The 22077-nt window shown below is 54.7% G+C and overlaps 1 protein-coding gene across 1 annotated transcript in view; it reads left to right on the forward strand.

Moving 5' to 3' along the window:
* NRG2 (neuregulin 2) overlaps positions 1-22077 on the forward strand; it is a 109113-nt gene that overhangs the window by 84452 nt on the left and 2584 nt on the right. The window contains exons 5-10 of the mRNA XM_038771163.1: positions 6234-6292; positions 15157-15180; positions 18307-18409; positions 18589-18712; positions 21147-21274; positions 21841-22074. Coding sequence (XP_038627091.1) covers positions 6234-6292; positions 15157-15180; positions 18307-18409; positions 18589-18712; positions 21147-21274; positions 21841-22074 — 672 coding nt within the window. The remainder of the gene's footprint in view (positions 1-6233; positions 6293-15156; positions 15181-18306; positions 18410-18588; positions 18713-21146; positions 21275-21840; positions 22075-22077) is intronic.

Genomic DNA, 22077 nt, shown 5'->3' on the forward strand with positions numbered 1-22077 from the left:
ATGACGTTTTAGTTTTTTTGTTTTGTTTTGTTTTGGCAACGTGCCTGGCGGGCAGAAATCATTATTGACCTGGGCGAGTGGCTATCTGTAAGGCAAGGAGAGTTTGCTGGGGCTGTTTGCATGGTGGGGAGGGTAATATCCAATTACAGCAAGCACCCCGAGGTTGGGGGGGGGGGGGGTCTGGGGTAATTGGAGCCCTGCTAATGGTGTTGGGGGCGTGGGAGGATGGAAGGGCGGTGGCTAGTTAGGGACAGGATTGCTAGCCAATCATCTTGGGTTTCTAAAGCCAAATGAGGGTATGAAGGGACCGAATAACGGAACAGAAGGATTAGAGAGAGAATGGAGACATCCTGTGCCGTTTGTTGACTTCGGGGGTTTACTTTGTTTTGGGATTATTTGGCACGGCGCTCAGCTTGGATAAGGAAAGTGTCCCTGTGGGTTCTCGCCCGTGTGGGTCAGAGCCGGTCAGGTGGGACCCCGATGGCTCCCGAGGAGGGGCTGTAGTCCCAGGCCGGACCCTGGACCCTGGGCGGTGTGGACAATCCCTCCGCAGGCTTTGGAGGTGCACAGGCCATCTGGGGTCTGGGTAAGGGGATGATGACAGAACGGGATGGTCTTTTCATTCCTCCCTCTGTGTAAATGAGCAGGGCATGGGCGCTATTCCTCACACCCCCACCCCCGTCACTCTCCCTGGCTCCCCCTCCATGCCCTGAACCCTTCTGGTTCCTTCCACTTTCACCTGCTTGCTCAGTTCGCCCTGCCCCCACCCCACTGTCCATCCCCAGCACAAGGCACTGGAGGGGCCGGGGTCATTCGATGGGGCCTTCCAGACCACCCCCACCCCGGAAGGGTTGCCCATCTGCCTCACCCATTGGCTCATTCTGATCACGGGACATCATCTGGGCGGCCCCGTGGGGAAACTGAGGCACAGAGCATTGACCGGCCTGGCCGAGGGGGGACTGGAACTCAAGTCCCTATTGTGTTCTTGCCCTAAACCTGGAGAGAAGCGGAAGGGAGGGGCTGGGGCAACCAGTAAATAGCCCCTCTCTGTTGGCAGTGTGGCGGTGCGAAGGGCCCACCTCTTTCCAGACAGATCCCGGGGACTCGGTAACAGCTTCTCATCAGAGTCCTGGGGTGGGTGGGGAGAGCTGGCGGCAAAGGAGGCAGCCGCCAATAATAGTTATAGTTTTCGTTAAGCGCTTACTGTGTGCTAAGCACTGAGGTGGATACGAGAGAATCAGGTCGAACACAGTTCCAGGAGCACAGTCTAAGGAGGAGGGAGACAGGTTTCAAGTCGCCATTTTACTTATGAGGAAATTGAGGCTTAGAGAAATTACCTGACATCCTAGGTCACGCAGCCGGCAAGCGGCAGAGCCGGAATTAGAACTCAGGTCTTCCAACTGTCAGCCACCGGGCCACGCTGCTCACCCAGAGACTTACGGGGTTTAAGCCGCGTACCCTTCTCTACAATGCTCCCCACCCCGTCCCCACCCTCGTCTCTGTTCCGTAACCCAGGCAACAGCACCAAACCCAACTGTGGTTTGGTGACAGGTGAACGTCAATCTTGCAGCTTGTAATTAACCCAAGACCAAGAGATGCCAATCCAGTTTCTGTTTCTGTTTTGGGGTTTTTTTTGACATTTGTTAAGCGCTAAGGGAGAGACAAGCTAATCGGGTTGGACGCAGTCCATGTCCCTCATGGGACTCGCAGTCTTAATCCCCATTTTACAGGCGAGGTAACTGAGGCCCAGAGAAGTGAAGTGCCTTGCCCAAGGTCACGCAGCAAGCAAGCGGCAGAGCCGGGATTAGAACCCAGGTCCTTCTGACTCGTAGGCCCGGGCTCCTTCCGCTAGGCCACACCATTCCTCAGTTAAAACACTCCCCTCCTTCAGTAGTCAGTCGACCGATCGATCAGTTCATCTACCGAGCTCCCACTGTGTGCAGAGCACCGAACTAAGCACTTGACAGAGCACAGTACAGTTAGCAGACCCGATCCCCGCCTTAGGGAGAGTACCCTTCAACTATTCCAATAGCCTGAAATTGGGAATTAAACTTCTTCCCTTCCCCTCAATTTGAAAAACAAGCCAAGTCCTGGAGGGATGGTCCCCGGAGCTAATTATCTTGTATCTTCCCCAGCGCTTAGAGCAGTGGCCCAACAACTACCACAATTATTCTGTAAGAACACCCCCACCACCGCACGCGCTAATAACGCAGGACGCGGATCTCTCCCGTCCAGAGTACCTCCCTCTGCTCCAGGGTACTCGCTGCTTCTGCTGCCGACTAAATCAAGGGCTGGGCCAGGCTGGGCCGTGGGGTTCCTAGCTCAGTTCGCCCCTCTTGCCATCCACTCCCTCTAACCTGATCCCTTTGCTCCAGGCCTAACGTTTTCTTTTGCTCCAGTGTGCCCTGAACAACCTTTTTATTTAATTTCCCCCCAAAATTAAACCACCCCACTCCTCCTGATTTTGAGAGGACAGCAATTCGCTCCGCCTTTACGTGTTAAACAAAAAAGAAGCACTTTGGTCTTTTCCAAAATGCTTTAGTAATAATGGTATTTGTTAAGCGCTTACTATGTGCCAAGCACCGTTCCAAGCGCTGAGGTAGATACAAGGAAATCAAGCTGTCCCACGTGGGGCTCACAGTCCTAATCCCCATTTTACAGATGGGGTAACTGAGGCACAGAGAAGTTAAGTGACTTCCCCAAGGTCACACAGCAGACAAGTGGTGGACCCAGAATTAGAACCCATGTCCTCTGACTCCCATGCCCTTGCTTTTTCAACTAAGCCACGCAGCTCCTCAGGGGAAAGCTTCTCATGGGATGCCTTCCCATCCTTTGCCTCATTGTAGCCTCACATGGTCTCTGGGGGAGGGAGGGAGGAGATGGGTGTTTGGAATCAAGCAGTGGTATTTATTGAGCTCTAACAGTGTGCAGAGCACTGTACTAAGTGCTTGGGAGAGTACAGTGCAACAGAGCTGGTAGAACAGTTACAGAAGGGTGGAAGTTAATCTCCCCATTTTACAGATGAGGAAACGGAGGCCCAGAGAGATTAAGTGATTTTCCCTGAGCTTTTGATGTAGCCCTGGTTACAGAGCTGGGGCAGAACACAGCCCCTGTGGCTTCCTCATTCATTCATTCATTCAATCGTATTTATTGAGCGCTTACTGTGTGCAGAGCACTGTGCTAAGCGCTTGGGAAGTACAAGTTGGCAACATACAGAGACGGTCCCTACCCAACAGCGGGCTCACAGTCTAGAAGGGGGAGACAGGCAACAAAACAAAGCATATTAACAAAATAAGATAAATAGAATAGTAAATTCATTCATTCAGTCGTATTTATTGAGTGCTTACTGTGGGCAGAGCACTGTACTAAGCACTTGGGAATCAATCAATCAGTGTATTTATTGAGTACTTACTATGTGCAGAGCACTGTACTAAGTGCTTGGGGGTGTACAGTGCAACAGAATTAGCAGACACGTGCCCTGCCCTTTACGAGTTTACAGTGTAGAGGAGGGGACAGGTATTACTATTCCTCGTGACCACACCACTGCTACAACTCCTGGAGGAATCCCCGACCAAAAAATCTCCTTTAAAAATGTCCCAGACCCCAACTGTAGAGCGAATGTGGGGCTCATCTTCAGTGGCCCTGTTGAAGCAGAAGCCACGGTGATGAATAGATGCCAGACTAGTTGGAGGAGAGCGGATCCCTCTGGATAGCTGGATCCCTTTGGAATTTGGGGGGGGACTTGGGGGGTTGAGGGAACTTCAGGAGGACCGTGTCTGCTCAGCTCCCTCCTTGGCTCTCTTCCTCCTCTAACCCGTCCTCCTCCCCTCCTGCTTCACTGTCTACCTCTCTGGGCTGAATAGACAACAGTCTTACCCCCCGCCCCCCCCACCCCCCACCTCCCTTTCCTAGACAGACTCCTGGGAGGCTCCCTCCCGCTCCTCCTCCTCCCCTCCTGCTCCTCTCCCTCCTCCTTGTCTCCCTTCTCCTCCTGTCATCTCGTTTTCCCATCTCTCCTCCACCTCCTCTTCCTTCTCCTCCTCCTCTCCCTCCTCCTCCTGACTTGGGCCCCAGGCCCCCCCAGCCCCAGGAGGAGACTGAGAAGACAAAGACCAGGTCCCAGGGAATTCCGGGTGGGGGAACGGCAGAGAGACTCTTCACGTAGAAATATTGGCCCTGACAAGGAAGCCCAAGGTCCTAGGCCGTACCCCTCTGTCTTGGTGCCTGGGATGCCGTGGCTTGGGGCTGGTGCTGGGAGCCACGTTTATCAATAATTATAATAATAATAATAATAATAACAATAATAATAATAGTTAATAATGGTATTTACTAGGCACTTACTAGGTTCCAAGCACTTTACTAAGAGCTTTACACAAGCAGCAGTCTTGGAGGTTGGAATGGGGTGATCTCTTTCAGTATATTAAGGTCCCATTGGCTTGGCCTAGAGGCCCCCCGCCCACCCAGTGGTTCAGCCCCTTCCCCATTGTCTTGGCCTTGAGCCTCCCCTGATTGCCTCCTCCTCCCCCTCCCCCTTCCTCCCACCCCGTGTCACAGGGTCCAGCTACAAGCCAACTCCAACTCCCCCAGCCTTCCTCCCCATTGATGCCAGGTAATCAATCCCCCACCCCCTCCGGGGGACTCCCACTGGAAGAGGGAGGGAGAGCGGGGATCTTCTCCCCATCTTCCAGCTGAGGAAACCGAGGTCCAGAGAGGGTGAGCGACCTGCCCAAGGTCATATGCCGCAGGCCAGGGGCCGAGCCCGCAGTAGATTCCACACCTTCTGACTCAGGCCAAGCCCTTTCAACTGCAGGCTTGGGGAAGGGCAGAAGTCCCTTTCACTGGCCGCAAATTCTCTCCCACCCCCCATCTCCTCTCCCTGACCCCCAAAGGCCTCGGGGGAGCCCCCAACCAAACTCCACCCGCCTGCCCTCCCTCCCTCCCACTAGCCGGCTGCCCCGGTCCTCGTCTTTCCCCACAGAGTGGCCTCCCATGGGCTTGGGAGAGCATCCTCCGGACTGGTACTACCCTCGAGACCCAAGTTGGACTCGCAGGGTACCCCAGGATCGGGGGCCTGGCCGGAAAGGGGTAGAAGGGCTCTCAGGGAAAGTGGAGGAAGAGGAGGAAGAGGAGAAGGGGGAAGGTTGAGCCACAGTGGAAAGGCAGGACGGGGGCAGCTCAGCCCCTGGGAAGCTGCAGAAAAACCTCCCAGGGAAAGGAGGCAGGGCAGCTCCCTGCCCCTGGATCTCCCTGCTGGTCCATCCCACCGCACCCAATGTCCCCCTGGACCTTCAGGAGTCTCCCCAGATCCTCTGGGGGTCTTCCTGGACTCTTTGGGTTGCTGTATCCAGGCTGACCGGGGTGCCCAGACCCGCTGCTGGCCCCAGAGAGGAGCCCTGAGTTGGGAGGGGGGTGGTAAGACTCTGACCCCCCACCCTGGTGCTTCCTGCATCCGCAGACCCCTCTCGCTCTCACAAATGGTTGCCTCATCCCACCCTCTTCCCCCTTCTCACCCCTCCCCACTCCCACACCCCTGAAATGTCCGGCCAGGAGGAGCAACAGGCCCGCTAAGCTGGAAGGTGTCCAGCAGCGGACGGAACCAAGGCGGGGGTCATCCGTCCATTCCACACACCCCCACCCCCTGCTATGGTGTGACCCTCCTCCACCCCGCCGAATACCAAACTTGATTTTTTTTTTTACCATTCATCACGATGCGCTTTGATTTCTGACCTGCGCCTCACGGACCATGCAAGTTCTGTGATTTTTCCCCTTTCCTCCTCCAGATGTCCAAACGGATTCTTCGGACAGAGATGTTTGGAGAAACTGCCTTTGCGATTGTACATGCCAGACCCTAAGCACAGTATGTTTGAAGACCCGAATAAAAACCCGTCCTCTTCTTAAAGCCACCAGCGTGCCTCGCCGGGCCGGCCGGGCGGAGGGCCTGCCGGGGACCCTGGTTAGGGTTGCCGGTGGTTTCTGTTGTTTGGTCGGTCTTTTGCTTGGCTTTTGTTTGATTAAGATTATGATGGTTTTTTTTTCATTTACTTTTATTGCTATATGATCCCAGTCTAACCCTTGGGTTTAAAGTTAGGGTCGCAGGAGAAGGGTCTCAGGAATGGACGGTGTCCCGGGCCAGGAGCTGCGGAGGAGCCCGAAGGAGGCTGGCGCCGGGCCATCTGTCTCTATGCCATGTTTGCTACCCGCTTCTCTCCTCTGCTTTTCTTTGTTCCGTCTAGATGCCCGGTTGGATACACAGGGGACAGGTGCCAACAGTTCGCAATGGTCAACTTCTCCAGTATGTCTCTTTCTATTTCTCTGTTCCCCCAGTTCCCGGAGCCCTCGAGGGAGGCATTTCAGAGCAGGGGGTGGGTGGGTCGGGGTCGTCTTGGGGCTCCTCTCCCCTCCGCGGCTTTTGCGGGGGCCGGAGGGGAGGGCCAGTGGAGGGCCCACCCCCTCCCCGTGTGGTGGAGAGGAGGGATGGGAGTCGGGCTCGCCCCCCATCCCCCGTTCTGGTGGAAAAGGCCGAAAGGCTCCCGGCCCAGACAGGTCCAGATGGCAGGAGCCGGTTCAAGAGGCAGGGCGGGCCTGGGCACGCTGCCCGCCTCCTGGGCAAGCTGCCCGCCACCTGCGGTCGGCCGCTCCGGGGGTCCAGTAGAGGGGCAGAAGGGAAAGAGGCGAGGGGAGGCTTGAGCATCCTCATCGGGATCATCAGTTGATCCTTGATAGTTATTGAGCCCATGGGACATAGAGTCCAGGACTGAGCACGTACTGTGTGCCGTGACCCCTGGCTGCCCATTATGCACTGGACTCCTAGTATGTATAAAGGATTCCACTGGAGCCCACCTGAAGGCACAGCACTGTGCTGGACACCTGCTGCATGCAGAGCGCTGTACTGCGAGCCTACTGAGAAGCAGCATGGCCTAGTGGAGAGAGCCTGGGCCTGGGTTCTAATTCCAGCTCCACAGTGTATCTACTGGGTGACTGGGCAAGTCACTTTGCTTCTCTGGGCCTTGGTTTCCTCATCTGCAAAATGGGGATTCGATCCCTCTTCTCCCTCCAATTTAGAATGTGAGCCCCATGGAGGATCTGATTAGTCAGAGGGACCTGGGTTCTAATCCCACCTCCGCCTCGTGTCTGCTCTGTGACGTCGGGTAAGTTGCATCACTTCTCTGGGCCTTAGTTACCTCATCTGTAAAATGGGGATGAAGACTGTGAGTCCCATGTGGGACAGGGACTGTGTCCAACTTGATTGGCTTGTATCTACCCCAGCGCTTAGTACAATGCCTGGCACATAGTAAACACATAACAAATACTATTTTTAAAAAACCCCAAAACACCAACAAGAAAAACTTTCCCTGAACCTCCTATGAGGGTGAAGCTTTGGGCAACATCTCTTTGGCCCCCAGGGGAAAAAGAATAATTTTAGGGGGAGCGATGTTAATGAGTTCTGTGACCCGGAAGCACCCTGTTTACCCCAAATCGGGAGATCGCCGGATTATCTTGTCTCAGTGCTTGGGAAATCGGAGAATTTAGTGTAGAGGAGGGTCGGCCAGTTCCCTATTCTGTCATTAAGGGGAAACAGATAAAAAGCCAAAGGCCGTGGTCAGCTCCGGCAGATCTGAGCCATCGGACTGTGGTGTTTTCGAACAGTCAATTAATTAATCAGTCAAGCCGCGTGGCCAGAGAAGCACTGTGGCTTAATAGCAAGAGCACAGGCTTGGGAGTCAGAGGACATGGGTTCTAATCCCGGCTCTGCCACTTGTCTACTGTGTGACCTTGGGCAAGCTACTTCATGTCTCTGGGCCTCAGTTGCCTCATCTGTAAAATGGGGGTTGAAACTGTGAGCCCCACATGGGACAACCTGATTACCCTGTATCTGTCCCAGCGCTTAGGACAGTGCTTGGCACATAGTAAGCACTTAACAAATACCACTAAAAAACTACACACACCCCTGATTCTTCCCTCTCTATCCCTAACTCTCCTCCAGTCACTCAGCACGGACTATCCAACACCTCTGATGCCCCCTCTCCATCCCTGACTCTCCCCTCTCCATCCCTGACTCTCTCCCAGGGACCCAGTGCAGACCATGCAACACCCCTGTCTCTCTCCTCTCCATCCCTAACTTTTCCCTAACAACCCACCATAGGCCTATTTTCCATAAACCTTTTTTGAGTGATTTTACATCCATAGGTATTAGTTGTTCATGGGGAGTGTGGGGTTTGAAGTGGGTGGGTCTTTGTTTGGGAGAGGCTGGCAGAACCCTCTCAGAGTCACCAGGTCAGAAAGTTTCGATTTGGGATCCTTTCATCCCTGTTCCAAAGTCATGAGACCAGAGTGAGCGAGATGGGCGTTCATTCATTCATTCAATCGTATTTATTGAGCACTGACTGTGTTCATTCACTCAGTTGTATTTATTGAGTGCTTATTGTGTGCAAAGCACTGTACTAAGCACCCGGGAGAGTATACTACAACAATAAACAGACACATTCCCTGCCCACAACAAGCTCAGCCTAGACAACTGTAGGAAAACTGTGGCTTTGCTGCAACAGGGTCCACCAACCCCCTTTACCCACACAAAGTTGGCATCCCACCAAACACCCCTAACTTTTCTCTCCACTTTTTAAACATCCTTTCTAAGACCCGTTACAGCCTAGCGTCCACTACAATCTTACTGTGGCTTTCATTCAGTCGTATTTATTGAGCGCTTATTATGTACAAAGCACTGTACTAAGTGCTTAGTACATGGCTTCAGCAGAAGGAGGGAAGCCAGGATCTTCTGTGTGAATGGCCTGATCCACAGTTTCCCAGTCATCTTGGAGTCATTTCTCTTGAGGGAAGCTGAACTTCATCGGTTGGATTCTCATCGGTTGGGCTCGTGGTTGGAATCCCGTTGGATTTACTCCTGGTTGAACTCTCATTGTATGGGCTGCTAGTTGGCTTCTCGTTGGATGGGCTGTAGACTGGAGTCTCATTAGATATCCTCCTGCTTGGATTCTCATTGTGTGGATACCTGGTTGGACTCTCATTAGTTGAACTTCTGTTTGGGTTCTCATTGGATGGGCTCCTGGTTGGTTCTCATTGGAGAAGCCTGTCAGGTTATCATCGGTTGAATTTATGTTTGGATTGCTATTGGATGGGCTCTTGGTTGGATTGTCGCTGCATGGGCCGCTGGTTGGATTGTCATTGAATTAGCCTCTGCTTGGACTCTAATTGGATGGGCCCCTCCTTGGATTTTCATTGGATGACCCTGCTCTCTTTGTTGCTACATGCTGTTCTGTCACTGTATGAATCCCATCCTTGGTCTTTATTCCTCACGTAGTGGGAATTGCAACTCTGCTGCCACCATCTACTTCTCCGGGGAAGTGGGAGAATGAACCCTCCCCCCTTCTTCCTCTGACATCACAATCCTAAGGATTTCTCTTGGCCCCGGGACTGGTGCCTTTATGGCATAGAGTTGGACTCTTCAGCTCTGTCCCAAGGAACAGCAAGAGATGAGGGGACAAGATGGGTCGTGTTCCCCTCCCCATGGCCCCTTGGCCAGATCCGCCGGTTGGTGTGACCAAGCCCATGGGGGTGGCAGTTCTCCTCCCTCCGCTGTCTGAGGAAATATCAGGAGTCATTGGATTAAGGCCGGGGGGAGCGGGAAAGTCTTTGACATCAGCGTCTGAGCTGTGTGACGGGGCAAAAAGAGATGACACCGTGGCCAACAAGCAGCAGCAGACACCATGGCGACCCAGAGATCCTAGCCCCAGGAGCTCATGGGAAGCACCGGACCGGTTAGGGAGATGCGGTGTGGCGATCTTGGGACACCCGTTCTCCTCCAGGAGCTGCTCTTTATCCCCTTCAGTGAAATTGGGCCGTTCCAGGGGCCCCAGCTGGGTCCGGCCTCACCTGGATTTCTGGATCCCCGGTGCCATGGGGGGCCGCCCCAAAGGACTCCTGCCTTTTCCCACATTGGGGCCTGATGAAAGCGGGGCTGGGGCCATCTGCCCCAGCCGCAGCCCAGCAGGAGGAAGCGTGTAGGCAGATGGGGACAGAACAGCCAAGATTGCTCAACTGTGTTGGACCCAGAAGAAAGACAGGCCCGAGGCTCTGGTTGGCGACAGCTTCTGCCCACCACTCTTGCCTCAGCACATACCCTGGCCTGCCCTGAGTTCCCCACGCCCCCACAATGTCCAAGTCAGAGCAAGGACTGACCCCACTCCCAATTCCCGGTGCCCCCCACTCCCACCCTGAGCTGAACCACAACCCTCATCTCCCTTAGCAGGAGACACACTATGGGGCCAGGAGGGAGAGGACTACTCTGCCTTTCCTCCCAAACCAAAATGGGCAACAGAGGAAGCAGACCAAGCCTAGAACCTTCCCTGCTGGCCTGCCACTTGATTTCTTCCGGGCCTATGCTGATTTCCATAGGTACTAGGGTGGATTTTCAGAGCAGGAGAAAGGCGAGGACACGGTCATCTCTTGCCCTCGATCTAGGCAGGGGTGGACGGATGTCCAACAACAGTGAAACCAGGAGGCGTGTCCCACCACATCCACCCTGTCTCTTCTCCACCCCCTCCTCCTGGGTGGGGAAATAGAAGGCTCCAGCAGGACCTCAAGACCCCCAAGAAAGCAGGAGCTGAGGGGCAACAGTGTGGCTTGGTGGTTCCCCACCATGCGAGAGTGACCCCCAGTCTCCAACGGAGTCCCGGCACCAGTCACCCCTCTCTGTGGCTGTAAGACCTGGAACCCCCCCATACCGGATGTCACATCCAGCTCTGAGAGTGGGTCTGGCAGTGTCACTCACAAATCCAGACCGAAGGACTACAGACGAAAAAGTCCTGGGACAAAGTGAGTCTCCTCAGTCAGTCACACCACAACAAGCCATGCTGGGTGGAACCAGGACGGGAATGGATGTCAGCAAGATGCCCCGACGGCGGCAGCCCCGGGGGCAGCCGAAATAAAGCAAGGAGGATGGAAGACATGCTTCAAGGCCACACAGACTTCAGCCTCAGATACACCTGCTCCCAGCTGGGAAACAGCAGCGGCAGACCAGACAGACCAGCCTGCAGCACTGCAGCCCCGGAAAAATGACTCTTTGTGAGAGTCGAAGCTTCAAGAGGAGCTGGGGATAAAAAGGCAAAAGCGAAAACAGCTTGTGGCCATCCGCACATGGGCCTGGGGTGGGCAGATCCTGCTTTGGTTTCTCTCTCTTCACACATACACACACACACGTGTCCCCCTCCCAACCCCCCCAAACCATAGGTGAATTACACCATTAGTGGCACAACATCTTCAGGCTTGAATAACAATTAGGCAAATATAATTAGAAATGTGAAGAATATCAGCCCGTGGCCATTGCCATTCAGAGGTCAGTGCCAGGGGCCCCCCAGCCCAGGACTCTGCCTCTGACAGGGACACCAGGGGATTTGGTGCTGGTTGACCTCCTGGACATCATTCAACACCCTGACTCTCCCCCAGTGACCCAGAACAGACCATCCAACACCTCTGATTCTCCCCTCTCCATTCCTGACTCTCCCCCAGTGACCCAGCACAGACCTTCCAACACCCCTGATTCTCCAGTGACCCAGATTATGGATCTATCAAACCCCTCTGGAATCTGTGGTTATTTTCAGTTGCACAGCCTCTTGTAGTTAATCCTTTGAAATTCCTCATTACCCACCATCCTTGGGGGGGAATGCTTGAACTAATAATCATAATCATAAGAATAATAGTATCTGTTAAGCGTTTACTATGTACCAGGTGCTGAAACAGAATTAACTCTTGAAGCCAAATAGTACTTATAATGAACAGTATTCATTGAGTGCTTAATGTGCACTGAGCACTGTGCTAAAGTACTGGGGTCAATAGATGATAATATGATCAGCTATAGTCTCTGTCTCACTGATGAAGAAGGAGGGAGAGTGGGATTCTTATGCCCATGTTACAAGGGAGGAAACAGAGGCCCAGAGAGGTTAAGAGGCTTGCCCTCAGTCGCACAGCAGACCAGTGGCACAGCTGGGCCTAGAATAATAATATTCATTCATTCATTCATTCAGTCGTATTTATTGAGTGCTTACTATGTGCAGAGCACTGTACTAAGCACTTGGGTAGTACAAGTTGGCAACATATAGAGACGGTCCCTACCCAACAGTGGGCTCACAGTCTAGTAATTATTATGGTATTTGTGAAGCTCATACTATGTGCCAAGCACTGTTCTAAACACTGGGGTGCAGATACAAGGTAATCAGGTTGTCCCACATGGGGCTCACAGTCTCAGTCCCCATTTTACAGATGAGGTAACTGGGGCACTGAAGTGACTTGCCCAAGGTCACACGGCATATAAGTGGCTCCCAAGCCCGGGCTTTTGCCACTAGGCTGACTCCTAGTCCCTGGCTCCGTTCCCTAGTCCGTAGTGCTTCTCATTTGGCCTTTTGGACCCCTTTGGCCACCCGCAGGCCTCCTCGCAGACTAGGAACGGTGTGTGGTTTGGTTCAGAGATGATCTGTGCCCAGCGAGGGGAAGTGAAAGTGGATGTCCCCAGGAAGGCACTGAGCACCTGATTCCCCAGCCGGAGGCAGAATCCTGGGCTGGTTGGAAATGGACGTCCAAAAACCCCAGCATTGCTTGCCTCTCCCTGGCAGGCTGTGGAAGAGCTAGTCATTTTTATAAGGGGGGTGTGAGTGTGGGTGTGTGTGTATTTGCAGCTTTGTGGAGCCCTGATGAGGGGGAGGAAGGGGGAGCAGGGCTGCCGGGCCCCACTTACCCCTCGGCTGGGCCCTGGATCCTGAAACCATGGACCTTCCAGGGCCCTTTGCCAGCACCTGCCTCTTCCTTGTCTGTCACCTCGGGCCCTGGACCAGGGCCACGGTTCCACCCGGTTTGGCCCAGCAGCCAACTGCTCCGGTGCCTCAGTCTTCCCATCCAGGCAAACCGGGGCGTCAGCTGAGAAGAGGTGGACAGCACCTGCAGGTGCCAAGCGGGAAAATGCTCGGAGAAATCCAGGCCCTGGGGGTAGCCCCAGAGCCTGCCTCCTGGCTGTGCTTCTCTGGGGATTCTCCTTCTATTTTCCTGTTCCCTATCAATCAATTAATCAGTGGTATTTATTGAGTGCTTACTATGGGCAGAGCATTGGACTAAGCCCTCCAATACAGCAGAGTAGGTAGTCACGTCCCCTGTCCCCAAGGAGTTTCCAGTCTAGCGGGCAGTACAGCATAAGGGATCAGAAAGGGAAATTGGGGTGCGTTTCCCACTGGCAGGGCAGAGACATCACTTAACTGGGGTGAACAGCCACCCCATCCAGGTTAATCAGTCAGTCCATCAACGGTATTTATTGGGCTTTACTGGGCATAGCGCATACTGGGCGCTTACTGTGTGCAGGCCACTGTATTGGGCACTTTCTGTGAGCAGAGCCTTGTACTGAGCATCTTTTGGAGACTGGGCACTGTACTGAGAGCCTTCTATGTGCAGAGAGCACTATCTGGAGGGTCTGTTGGGTACAAAGCATTCTGTTGAGCCCTTACTATGTGTAGAGAGTACTGTACTGAGCACCTGCTTTTATGCAGAGAGCATTGTACTGAGGTCGACTTTGTGCAGAGGGCACTGTACTGAACAACTACTTTGTGCAGAAAGCACTGTACTGAGTGCTGAATTTCCCTCTAGCCTCATCTCTTACTTTTAGACATCCCACAGTGATTTCTCAGAGAGAACCAGGAAGTCCATTGGGATTGGAAAACCCACCACGGGGAATGAATGGGGAGCACAGGGGGACCTTGTTGGAGACCTGATCCAACAGGTCTCCATGGAAACAGGTTCATCTTTAAATAATAATAATAGTGATGGTATTTGTTAAGGGCTTATAATGTGCCAAGCACTGTACTGAGCTCTGGAGGAGATAGAAGGTCATCAGGTCGGACATACGGGGCTCACAGTCTAAGTGACAAAGGAGAACAGGTCTTGAATCCCTATTTTACAGATGAGGAAACTGAGGCCCAAAGAAGTGAAATGACCTGGCCAAGATCACCCAGCAGACAAGCAGCAGAGCCGGGATTAGAACCCAGGTCCTCTGATTCCCAGGCCTGGGCTGTTTCTACTAGGCGGCTTCCCAGAACTTTTTAAAGTCTAGATGTTCATCCCTGCGCTCTGGGTTCAGTTCCAGGCAGCCCACCTTTTGAGCCAAAAAACGAGTCAGGCCTCTTCTCCTCCATTTCAGGAGGCCAGGCTCTGTGGGAGAGCACAGTGATGGTGGGATTTATTTATCAATCAATCAATCAATCAATCGTATTTATTGAGATTTATCAATAATAATAACAATAATAATAATAATAATAATTTATCGTATTTATTAAGATCATTCTGTGTACCGGAAGCTGGGGTAGATATAAGATAGTCAAATCAGCCCCTGTTCCTCTTGGGGCTTACAGTCTAAGAGGGAGGGGGAGCAGGGGCATCATCCTCATTTTCCAGAGGAGGGAACAGAGGCCCAGAGAGGGTGAATGACTTACCTAAGGTCATGCGGCAGGCCGAGCTGGGACTAGAACCCTGGTCCCCTGACTGCGAGGCCTGGGCTTTCTCCCCTCTGCTGGGCCAGCTACAGCAGATGGGGAATTGCAGGGAGCCCTGTTGGTTTGGGGGTCTTCGATAGGATGGCTTTTAGCTGGGTTAGACTCCCCCGAAGGTGGAGAAGGGCACCTGCCCAGAGTTGAGGCAGGGGTTGACTCGTTCAGGTTCCAGCGCAGTGGGTGGGGTGCCCATTTCCGGGGCCTGGAGGGGGAGGTCGGGGCTTGGGCAAACCTATTTTGGGACTCTTCTTCATCTGCTGGGGCCTTGCTGGGGGTGAGGGTTGGGGGGAGCAGGATCCCACCCCCACCCCAATCCAGCTCACTCTTCCCTAACCCTAGTCCACTTTTCCCTGGCTGGCCCAGCTCTAAGAACCCTCGGCTGTTCACTCCGCCATCTCTCTCTGCCGCCACCACCCCCAGAGGGACTGTTGGGGAGGGGGAGAGACCCTGACTTTGGCTGGGGGGGAGGCCTCACCCCCCTCCCCGTCTAACCTTGACTTCCTTCCCCAGCGCCACAGTGTCGGAAGAACCCTGACAAATGCTTTTCTCTTTCTTCTCTTTCTCTTTCTCTCCTGCTCCTCTTCCTCCTCCTTCTCCTTCTCTTCCGCCGGGTCAGAGCACCTCGGATTTGAGTTGAAGGGTACGGCGCCGCCTCCCTCGCCCCCACATTGCTAAGAACCTGTGCTGAGGGGAGGGGTCCCTCCGGAGGGTCGGGGACGGATGGTATAGGGAAGCGGCCCCTGGGCCTTTTGGCGGGCAGGGGCGGGCAAAGCGGCTACAGGATCAAAGGGGAGGCTGGCGGGGGTGGGGTGTGGGCAGTGTTAGCAGTGACTTTTTCTCTGTCTTCCTGGAACCCTTTGGGGGTCCTCAGCCCCTGGGGCCGGTCCCCATGGGAGCAGTAAGGGGTTCCCGGGGAGACCCTGCCAAGATTCATTCCCCAGCCAAAAGGATAAGAGGAGGTTTGAAGCATCTGCCCAAGGAGGTGGCAGGAATCGAGGGTCACTGAGTTCCACACTCACAGACCGACCTGAACCCCAGCCGGGGGGACCCACCCAGAGGCCGGCTGGGCTTTTGGGGGGGCAGTGGGAGAGGCTAGGGTGGGGGCGAGGTGTCCAGCTTGCTAGACAGTTCCATTCAGAGAAGGAGACACTGCTAACGCTGATGCTTGGGCAAGCCAGATGATGGGTTTGGGCCGGGAGGGGTCCCTTTCAAATTGACCCCCTCCTCCTTCCCAGCACCCCACCAGCCCCTCCTTTCCCCCACCCCATTCCTCGTGTGCAAGGCCATCAGCTCTGTCTGTCTGTGGGTTCGCCCGTCTGTCGGTCATCCGCCTCTCCCTTCTGCATCTGTGGGCCACGTCAGGGGTCACCCCTGGCAGGGGGTGAGGAGGGGGCTGGGCCACATGCCCTGCCAGAGGGTCCCAGGGGGCAGAAGCAGGAACAGATGATTCTGGGGCCTGGTAGGAATCTGTACAGGTGACCTTGTCAAATTCTCCAGCCTTGGAGAGAACCCCATCTATATAGCACACCCCCGCCCCCACAGTTGAGTGGAGTTCTCCAGAGAAAGACTCCAGGCTCCCTTCAACTCCCTGTTGTCCCCTCTCCTGGCCCAGGGCAGGTAAGAAGCCTGTGTAGGTTTTTATTTTTTCCGCTGGTGCCCATCCCAAACCCAATGAGTGTGAAACAAATGTTGTGGCAGATTTGGGGTGTGGGGAGGGACAGTCGGGGGCCTCTCCCCTCGGTTCTCCCCAGGGTAATGGGGGATCAGTCTGCAAAGTGTCCCCCGGTAGCAGGGTGGGCTTGGGGACAACTCCTGTGGGAGACCCAGGGGTCTGCTCACCCTTACATTTCCCTAGGGGCTCAACTGGGGTGATTTTACTTGAAGCGTAGGGTCTCAACCCCCAGGCCCTAGCTCAGAGCCCCATAGCATTCGCCACCACTCCATTTCCCCCCGAGTGGGGTCTTTAAACCCAAGTAAGGGGCTTTGATTGAGCTCTACGACCTCCTGTTCTTCCAATCAATTGATCAGTAGTATTGATTGAGTGCCTCTCCTGTGCAGAGCACTGTGCTAAGTGTGTAGGAGAGTAGAATAGAGTTAGAAGACAGGATCCCTGGCCTGGAGGAGTTCACCGTTACTGTAATAGTAGTAGTAATCGTATTTATTAAGCATTTACTGTGTGTGCTTACTATACTGGGCGTTTGGGAGAGTGTAGTAATGTTAGAAGACCCGATCCCTAGCCTCAGGGAGCTGACGGTCAGTCAGACAGTAGGAAGCACTGTACTAAATGCTTGTGAGAATACAATAGAGTGAGTAAACATGATCCCTGCCTTCAAGGAACTTACCGTGTATTGTGTGCAGAGCACTGTACTGAGTGCCTTCAAGGAGCTTACAGTCTAGCGTGTACAGAGCACTGTCCTAAGCGCTTGGGAGAGTACAGTAGCATCAGAAGATAAGATCCCTGCCCTCAGTGAGCTGACAGCCTACCAGAGAGGCTCCACTCTCCCCTCTGGTTCTTCTTCAGTTCACTGGAGCCTGAGAAGTCAAGGAGAAGGGAGGTGAGGACTGCAGTGATGGGCGGGAGGCGGGCTCCCCCAAACCAAATTTCAGTTTTCAGAAGGGGCAAAAGGGGCATTCTTCCTCCCGACCTCTTTCTGCTTGAACTTACGAAACAGAAAAAAAACTTAGGGGAACTGGATTACTGGGCCTTTTGGATCCACTCTGGGTCTTGGCTTCATTCTTTTCTTCCTCTTCGCTGTCCACCCTTTGCTCTCCTCCGGCCACAGCGAAGCCGACCACAGTGGTTTGAGATGGGCTGGAGCTTAGGCCCCAAGGATGAATCAACCAGTCGATCAATCAGTCAATGGTATTTGTTGAAATATGTGCAGAGCACTGTAGTAAGCACTTGGGAGAGCACAGCACAACAGAGTTGGCATCCCTGCTCAGAGATTAGAACTCTGATTCCTTGGAGACTGGACTTCTGATGCTGGAATTTTGATTAGTTTAGATATCGGAGGAGTGGATTTTCCCCCTCCAGATGTGGGTTGGTCCCAAAGGTTTCCCAAGTCTCTCCCATCCCTCCCTTCCCCGCCGGCTCCCCCAGCCCAAACTCCCTGAGTCCTCTACTGATCAGTGTTGGTCTCTTCCCCTCCACAGACAGGCTGTGTGGAGGCTGGGCCTGGATCCCGTCATCCCGCTGACCCTTCTCCGCCCAGCCTGTATGCCCTCACCCGGGCTGCCCCGACCCTCCGCAGCCTCGTGGGTGGGCATGCGTTCATGGCACCGTTAATCCGGCCCCGGCTGGCTCTCATTGCTTCCTTCGACCCCATCGCTCCTTCCCTGCTTCATCCTCCTTCCCTGCCAATGTCACCTCCCCAAAGCCCTGCAGTGTGGGCCTTGGGGGAATCCTTGGGGTCAGAGTGTTGAGGTCACTGTGGGTGGGGGGCTAATTCGGCTAGGGGGTGAGAAGGGTGGTGATAACTGGGAAAGGGGAGAGCTGTGGATGGTTCCAGTCCCTTCCCCACCAAGGGAGCAGAGGGACGAACATGAAAAGTGTCCTGGAGGACCTGGGCAGGGAGGAGAAACTGAGGTGGGAAGTCCCCAGCTTTGAGTGTCTTCTCGCCCGACCCCCCGGGATCAGCCTGGCCTCCCTCTGAGGCAGGCCCTGGTCTCTCCCCCTGCCTGGGTGGCTCTCCCCTCTCCCCCCGGCCCCCTTTCAGTGCGGCCCTCTGCCCCCCTGTCTGACCGGCGCCCTCTCCCACCCCCGCAGAGGCCGAGGAGCTGTATCAGAAGAGGGTCCTCACCATCACGGGCATCTGCGTGGCCCTGCTTGTGGTGGGCATCGTGTGTGTGGTGGCCTACTGTAAGACCAAGTGAGTGAATGCCAGCAGGGCTCCGGGGGGAGGGTGGCACCCCCCCCAAGCCGGTGGGGCTGGGTGAGCCGGGGGATGGGCGAGGGAGGCCGAGGACAGGAGGGGAGGCAGTGCCGGCTGCGGGCACCTGCCGCAGGGTCGGGCCAACCCCGGTTTCCCCCTCCCACGGTACTCTTCAGGAAGCAGCGGAAGCAGATGCACAACCACCTGCGCCAAAACATGTGTCCGGCCCACCAGAACCGGAACCTAGCCAACGGACCCAGTCACCCGCGGCTGGACCCTGAGGAGATCCCCATGGCAGACGTGAGTGGCGCGGGAATGCCTAGGGCTGGCCCTGGGGAGGGGGCCTAGGCCAGAGGCAGTCCATCGACAAGCTGGTTGTAGTCCCTAGGAGCCAGCGGCCACGAGCCCGGAAGATGGGGCAGAGGCCGGAGGGCGGGAGGGAGGGAGGGCGGACTCTCCCTGCCCAGTTCCCTTTGGCTCTTTTGCAGCTGTCCCAGTGTAGGCCAGTAGCCATCTGCAAGCCTTCACTAAATCAGCCCGAAAGGCCCTCAGTGAGAGGGAAGGGGGCTCCTCTGACCCTGGACTGTTCCAGTTCAATATGACTTCAATTCAGGCTTGCTGCCCCCAACCTCCACCAATCTCTTTCCCCAAACAGCCCCAGGACTGAGCACTTCCTGTAGCAGAGCATAGCAGAGCACTGTTATAAGCACGTACTTACTGTATGCGGAGCACTGTCCTGAGTACCTGAGTGAGAAGCAGCATGGCGTAGTGGAGAGATAGAGCCTGGGTCTGGGATCCAGAAGGTCAGGGGTCTACCACTTCTCCGCTGTGTGACCTTAAGCAAGTCACTTCACTTCTCTGGGCCTCAGTTCCCTCATCTGTAAAATGAGGATTGAGACTGTGAGCCCCACGTGGGACAGGGACTGTGTCCAAATTGATTTGCTTGTATCCACTTCAGTGCTTAGTACAGTGTCTGGCTCATAGTAAGCGCTTAACAAACACCATCATTATTAATATTATTATTACTGTGCCCAGAGACGCAGCATTGCCTAACAGATAGAGGGTGGGCCTGGAAGCAGAAGGACCGGAGTTCTAATCCCAGCTCCACTACTTGTCTAATGTAGGACCTTGGGCAAGTCACTTATCTCCTCTGTCCCTCAGTTTCATCATCTGTAAAATGAGGATTAAGACTGTGAGCCCCACATGGGATAGGCATTGTGTCCAACCTGATTAGAGAAGCAGCGTGGGCTAATTTATTTTAATGGCATTTATTAAGCGCTTACTATGTGCAAAGCACTGTTCTAAGCGCTGGGGAGGTTACAAGGTGATCAGGTTGTCCCACGGGGGGCTCACAATGGGGGGCTAATGGATAGAGCACGGGCCTAGGCGTCAGAAGGTTCTAATCTTGGCTTCTCCACTTGTCTGCTGTGTGACCTTAGGCAAGTTGCTTCACTTCTCTGTGCCTCAGTTATCTCATCTGTAAAATGGGGATTAAGACTGTGAGCCCTATGTGGGACAGGGACTTTGTCCAGCACAATTGACTTCTATTCCCTCCCCAGCGCTTAGTACAATACCCGACACGTAGTAAGCCCTTAACAAATACCACAATTATTATTAGTAAGTAGTAGTTTGTATCTACCCCAGCACCTAGCACAATGCCTGGCACATAGTAAGCGCTTACCAAATACCACTAAAAAATAGTAATAATAATTGGGATATTTTTTCAACACTTATTACGGGCTGTGCACCTGTCCCACATGGGGCTCACAGTCTGAGGGGGAAAGGGGATAGAAATCTCATCCCCATTTTACAGATGAGGAAACTGACGCACAAAGAATTGACTTGCCCACAGTCACGCAGCTGGCAAGTGGCAGAGTTGTGATAAAAATCCAGGTCCTCTGAATCCCAGGCCCGTGTTCTTTCCACTAAACCATGCTAATTCTCCCATTAGGTGCCTGAGGAACACTGGAGTAGGTATAAGGGGAGTCAAATATAATGGGAGGGACAGTAATAATTGTAGTAATAGTATTTATTAAGTATTTACTGTGTGCAGTGCACTGTACTAAGTGCTGGGGAGACTACACAGGTGGGATTCCTGACCCTTGAGGTGGGGGGTGGGGGCTAACAATCTATGAGCAAACTGAGGGGCTGGAGACATAGCAGAACTCAGGACGGTCTCCTCCCTCCTGGAGGAGGAAGCTGTTTAGAAGGAGGGAAGGGACAGAGTTTGGTGAAGCTGAGAGGTAGGAGGATGGGATTCATTCATTAATTCATTCAATCATATTTATTGAGCGCTTACTGTGTGCAGAGCACTGTACTAAGCGCTTGGGAAGTACAAGTTGGCAACATATTGAGACGGTCCCTACCCAACAGTGGGCTCACAGTCTAGGAGGGGGGTGGCGGTCCGGGAGTCCCAAGCTTGGGGAATTTGGGGAAATTTTTTCAAGGACCGGAGCGATCTGAATCCGTAGAGAGACAGGAGAAACCAAGGCTCAGGGCTTCAGGAACTGTTCTGCCGGTGGGGTCCCAGCAGTCCCCAGCAGTGGGGAGCCCTCAGGGGGCAGGAGGGGCATCAGGAGGGACGACGGCCAGCCGATCCTCTCTGAGGTGTTGGTCCGCTAGCCCCGGGGGGGACCACACGCTGCCGAGCTGGGCTGGGAATGCCGTTTGCCCCTCTGCGGTGGCGGCGGTCTGACCGTGACAGCCCCTCTCCCTGCTCTCCCTCCCGTTCCAGTACATTTCCAAAAACGTCCCGGCCACCGACCACGTCATCCGGAGGGAGACCGAGACCACGTTTTCCGGGAGTCACTCCTGCTCACCGTCGCACCACTGCTCCACCGCCACGCCCACCTCCAGCCACAGGTGTGTTGTGGGGGGAGGTAGGGGGGGTCCTCACCCCGGCGGGCCCCGGCTACGCCCGAGGGGGCATCGGGCCTGCACACTCACACACCCACATGCACACGTGGACATCCACACGTATGTGCCTTCTCCCTTGTGTGTTCAAGAAACTGCAGAGTAATCTTGCTGAAAGGGAAACTTCTTCTAAGCCAGCACCGGGAGGCAATGAACCTGGCCACAGCGGTGTCCCCACAGGGAGGGACAGCTGGGGGGTGGGGGCCGCTGAGCGTGATGCACGGTATTAAGCGACTGGAGAGCCCAGAAGAGACACGTTCCCTGCCCTCCATAAGCTTCCACTGTTTTGACGTCCCCCCACCTCGGGGCTGGGACACCTGGGCCCCTGGAAGATTGTGGGTGCCCGATGGAGAGGTGGCACTGTGCCAGCTTTGTGGGGACAGCGGGGCTGGTGCCCTCCCTCCCGCCCTTGGTTTCCTAGGTCTCCCCCCATTCGCTGCCCCCTGAAAGCCCCTCCCTGCCCCAACCCGGGCAGTGAAGAGTCGTGGCTCTGAGCGTTGCTGTTTGCCCTGCAGACACGAGAGCCACACGTGGAGCCTGGATCAGACGGAGAGCGTGACTTCGGACTCCCAATCGGGCATCCTCATGTCCTCCGTGGGGACCAGCAAGTGCAACAGCCCGGCCTGCGTGGAGGCCCGGGCCCGCAGGGAGGCCGCCGCCTCCACCTACTGCAGCGGGGAGGCCAGGAGACCCGCCATGCAATACCACGATTCTGTGGACTCCCTGCGCGACTCCCCGCACAGCGAGAGGTC

Source organism: Tachyglossus aculeatus, chromosome X2 (genome assembly GCF_015852505.1).
Source record: "Tachyglossus aculeatus isolate mTacAcu1 chromosome X2, mTacAcu1.pri, whole genome shotgun sequence".
Lineage (NCBI taxonomy): Eukaryota > Metazoa > Chordata > Mammalia > Monotremata > Tachyglossidae > Tachyglossus > Tachyglossus aculeatus.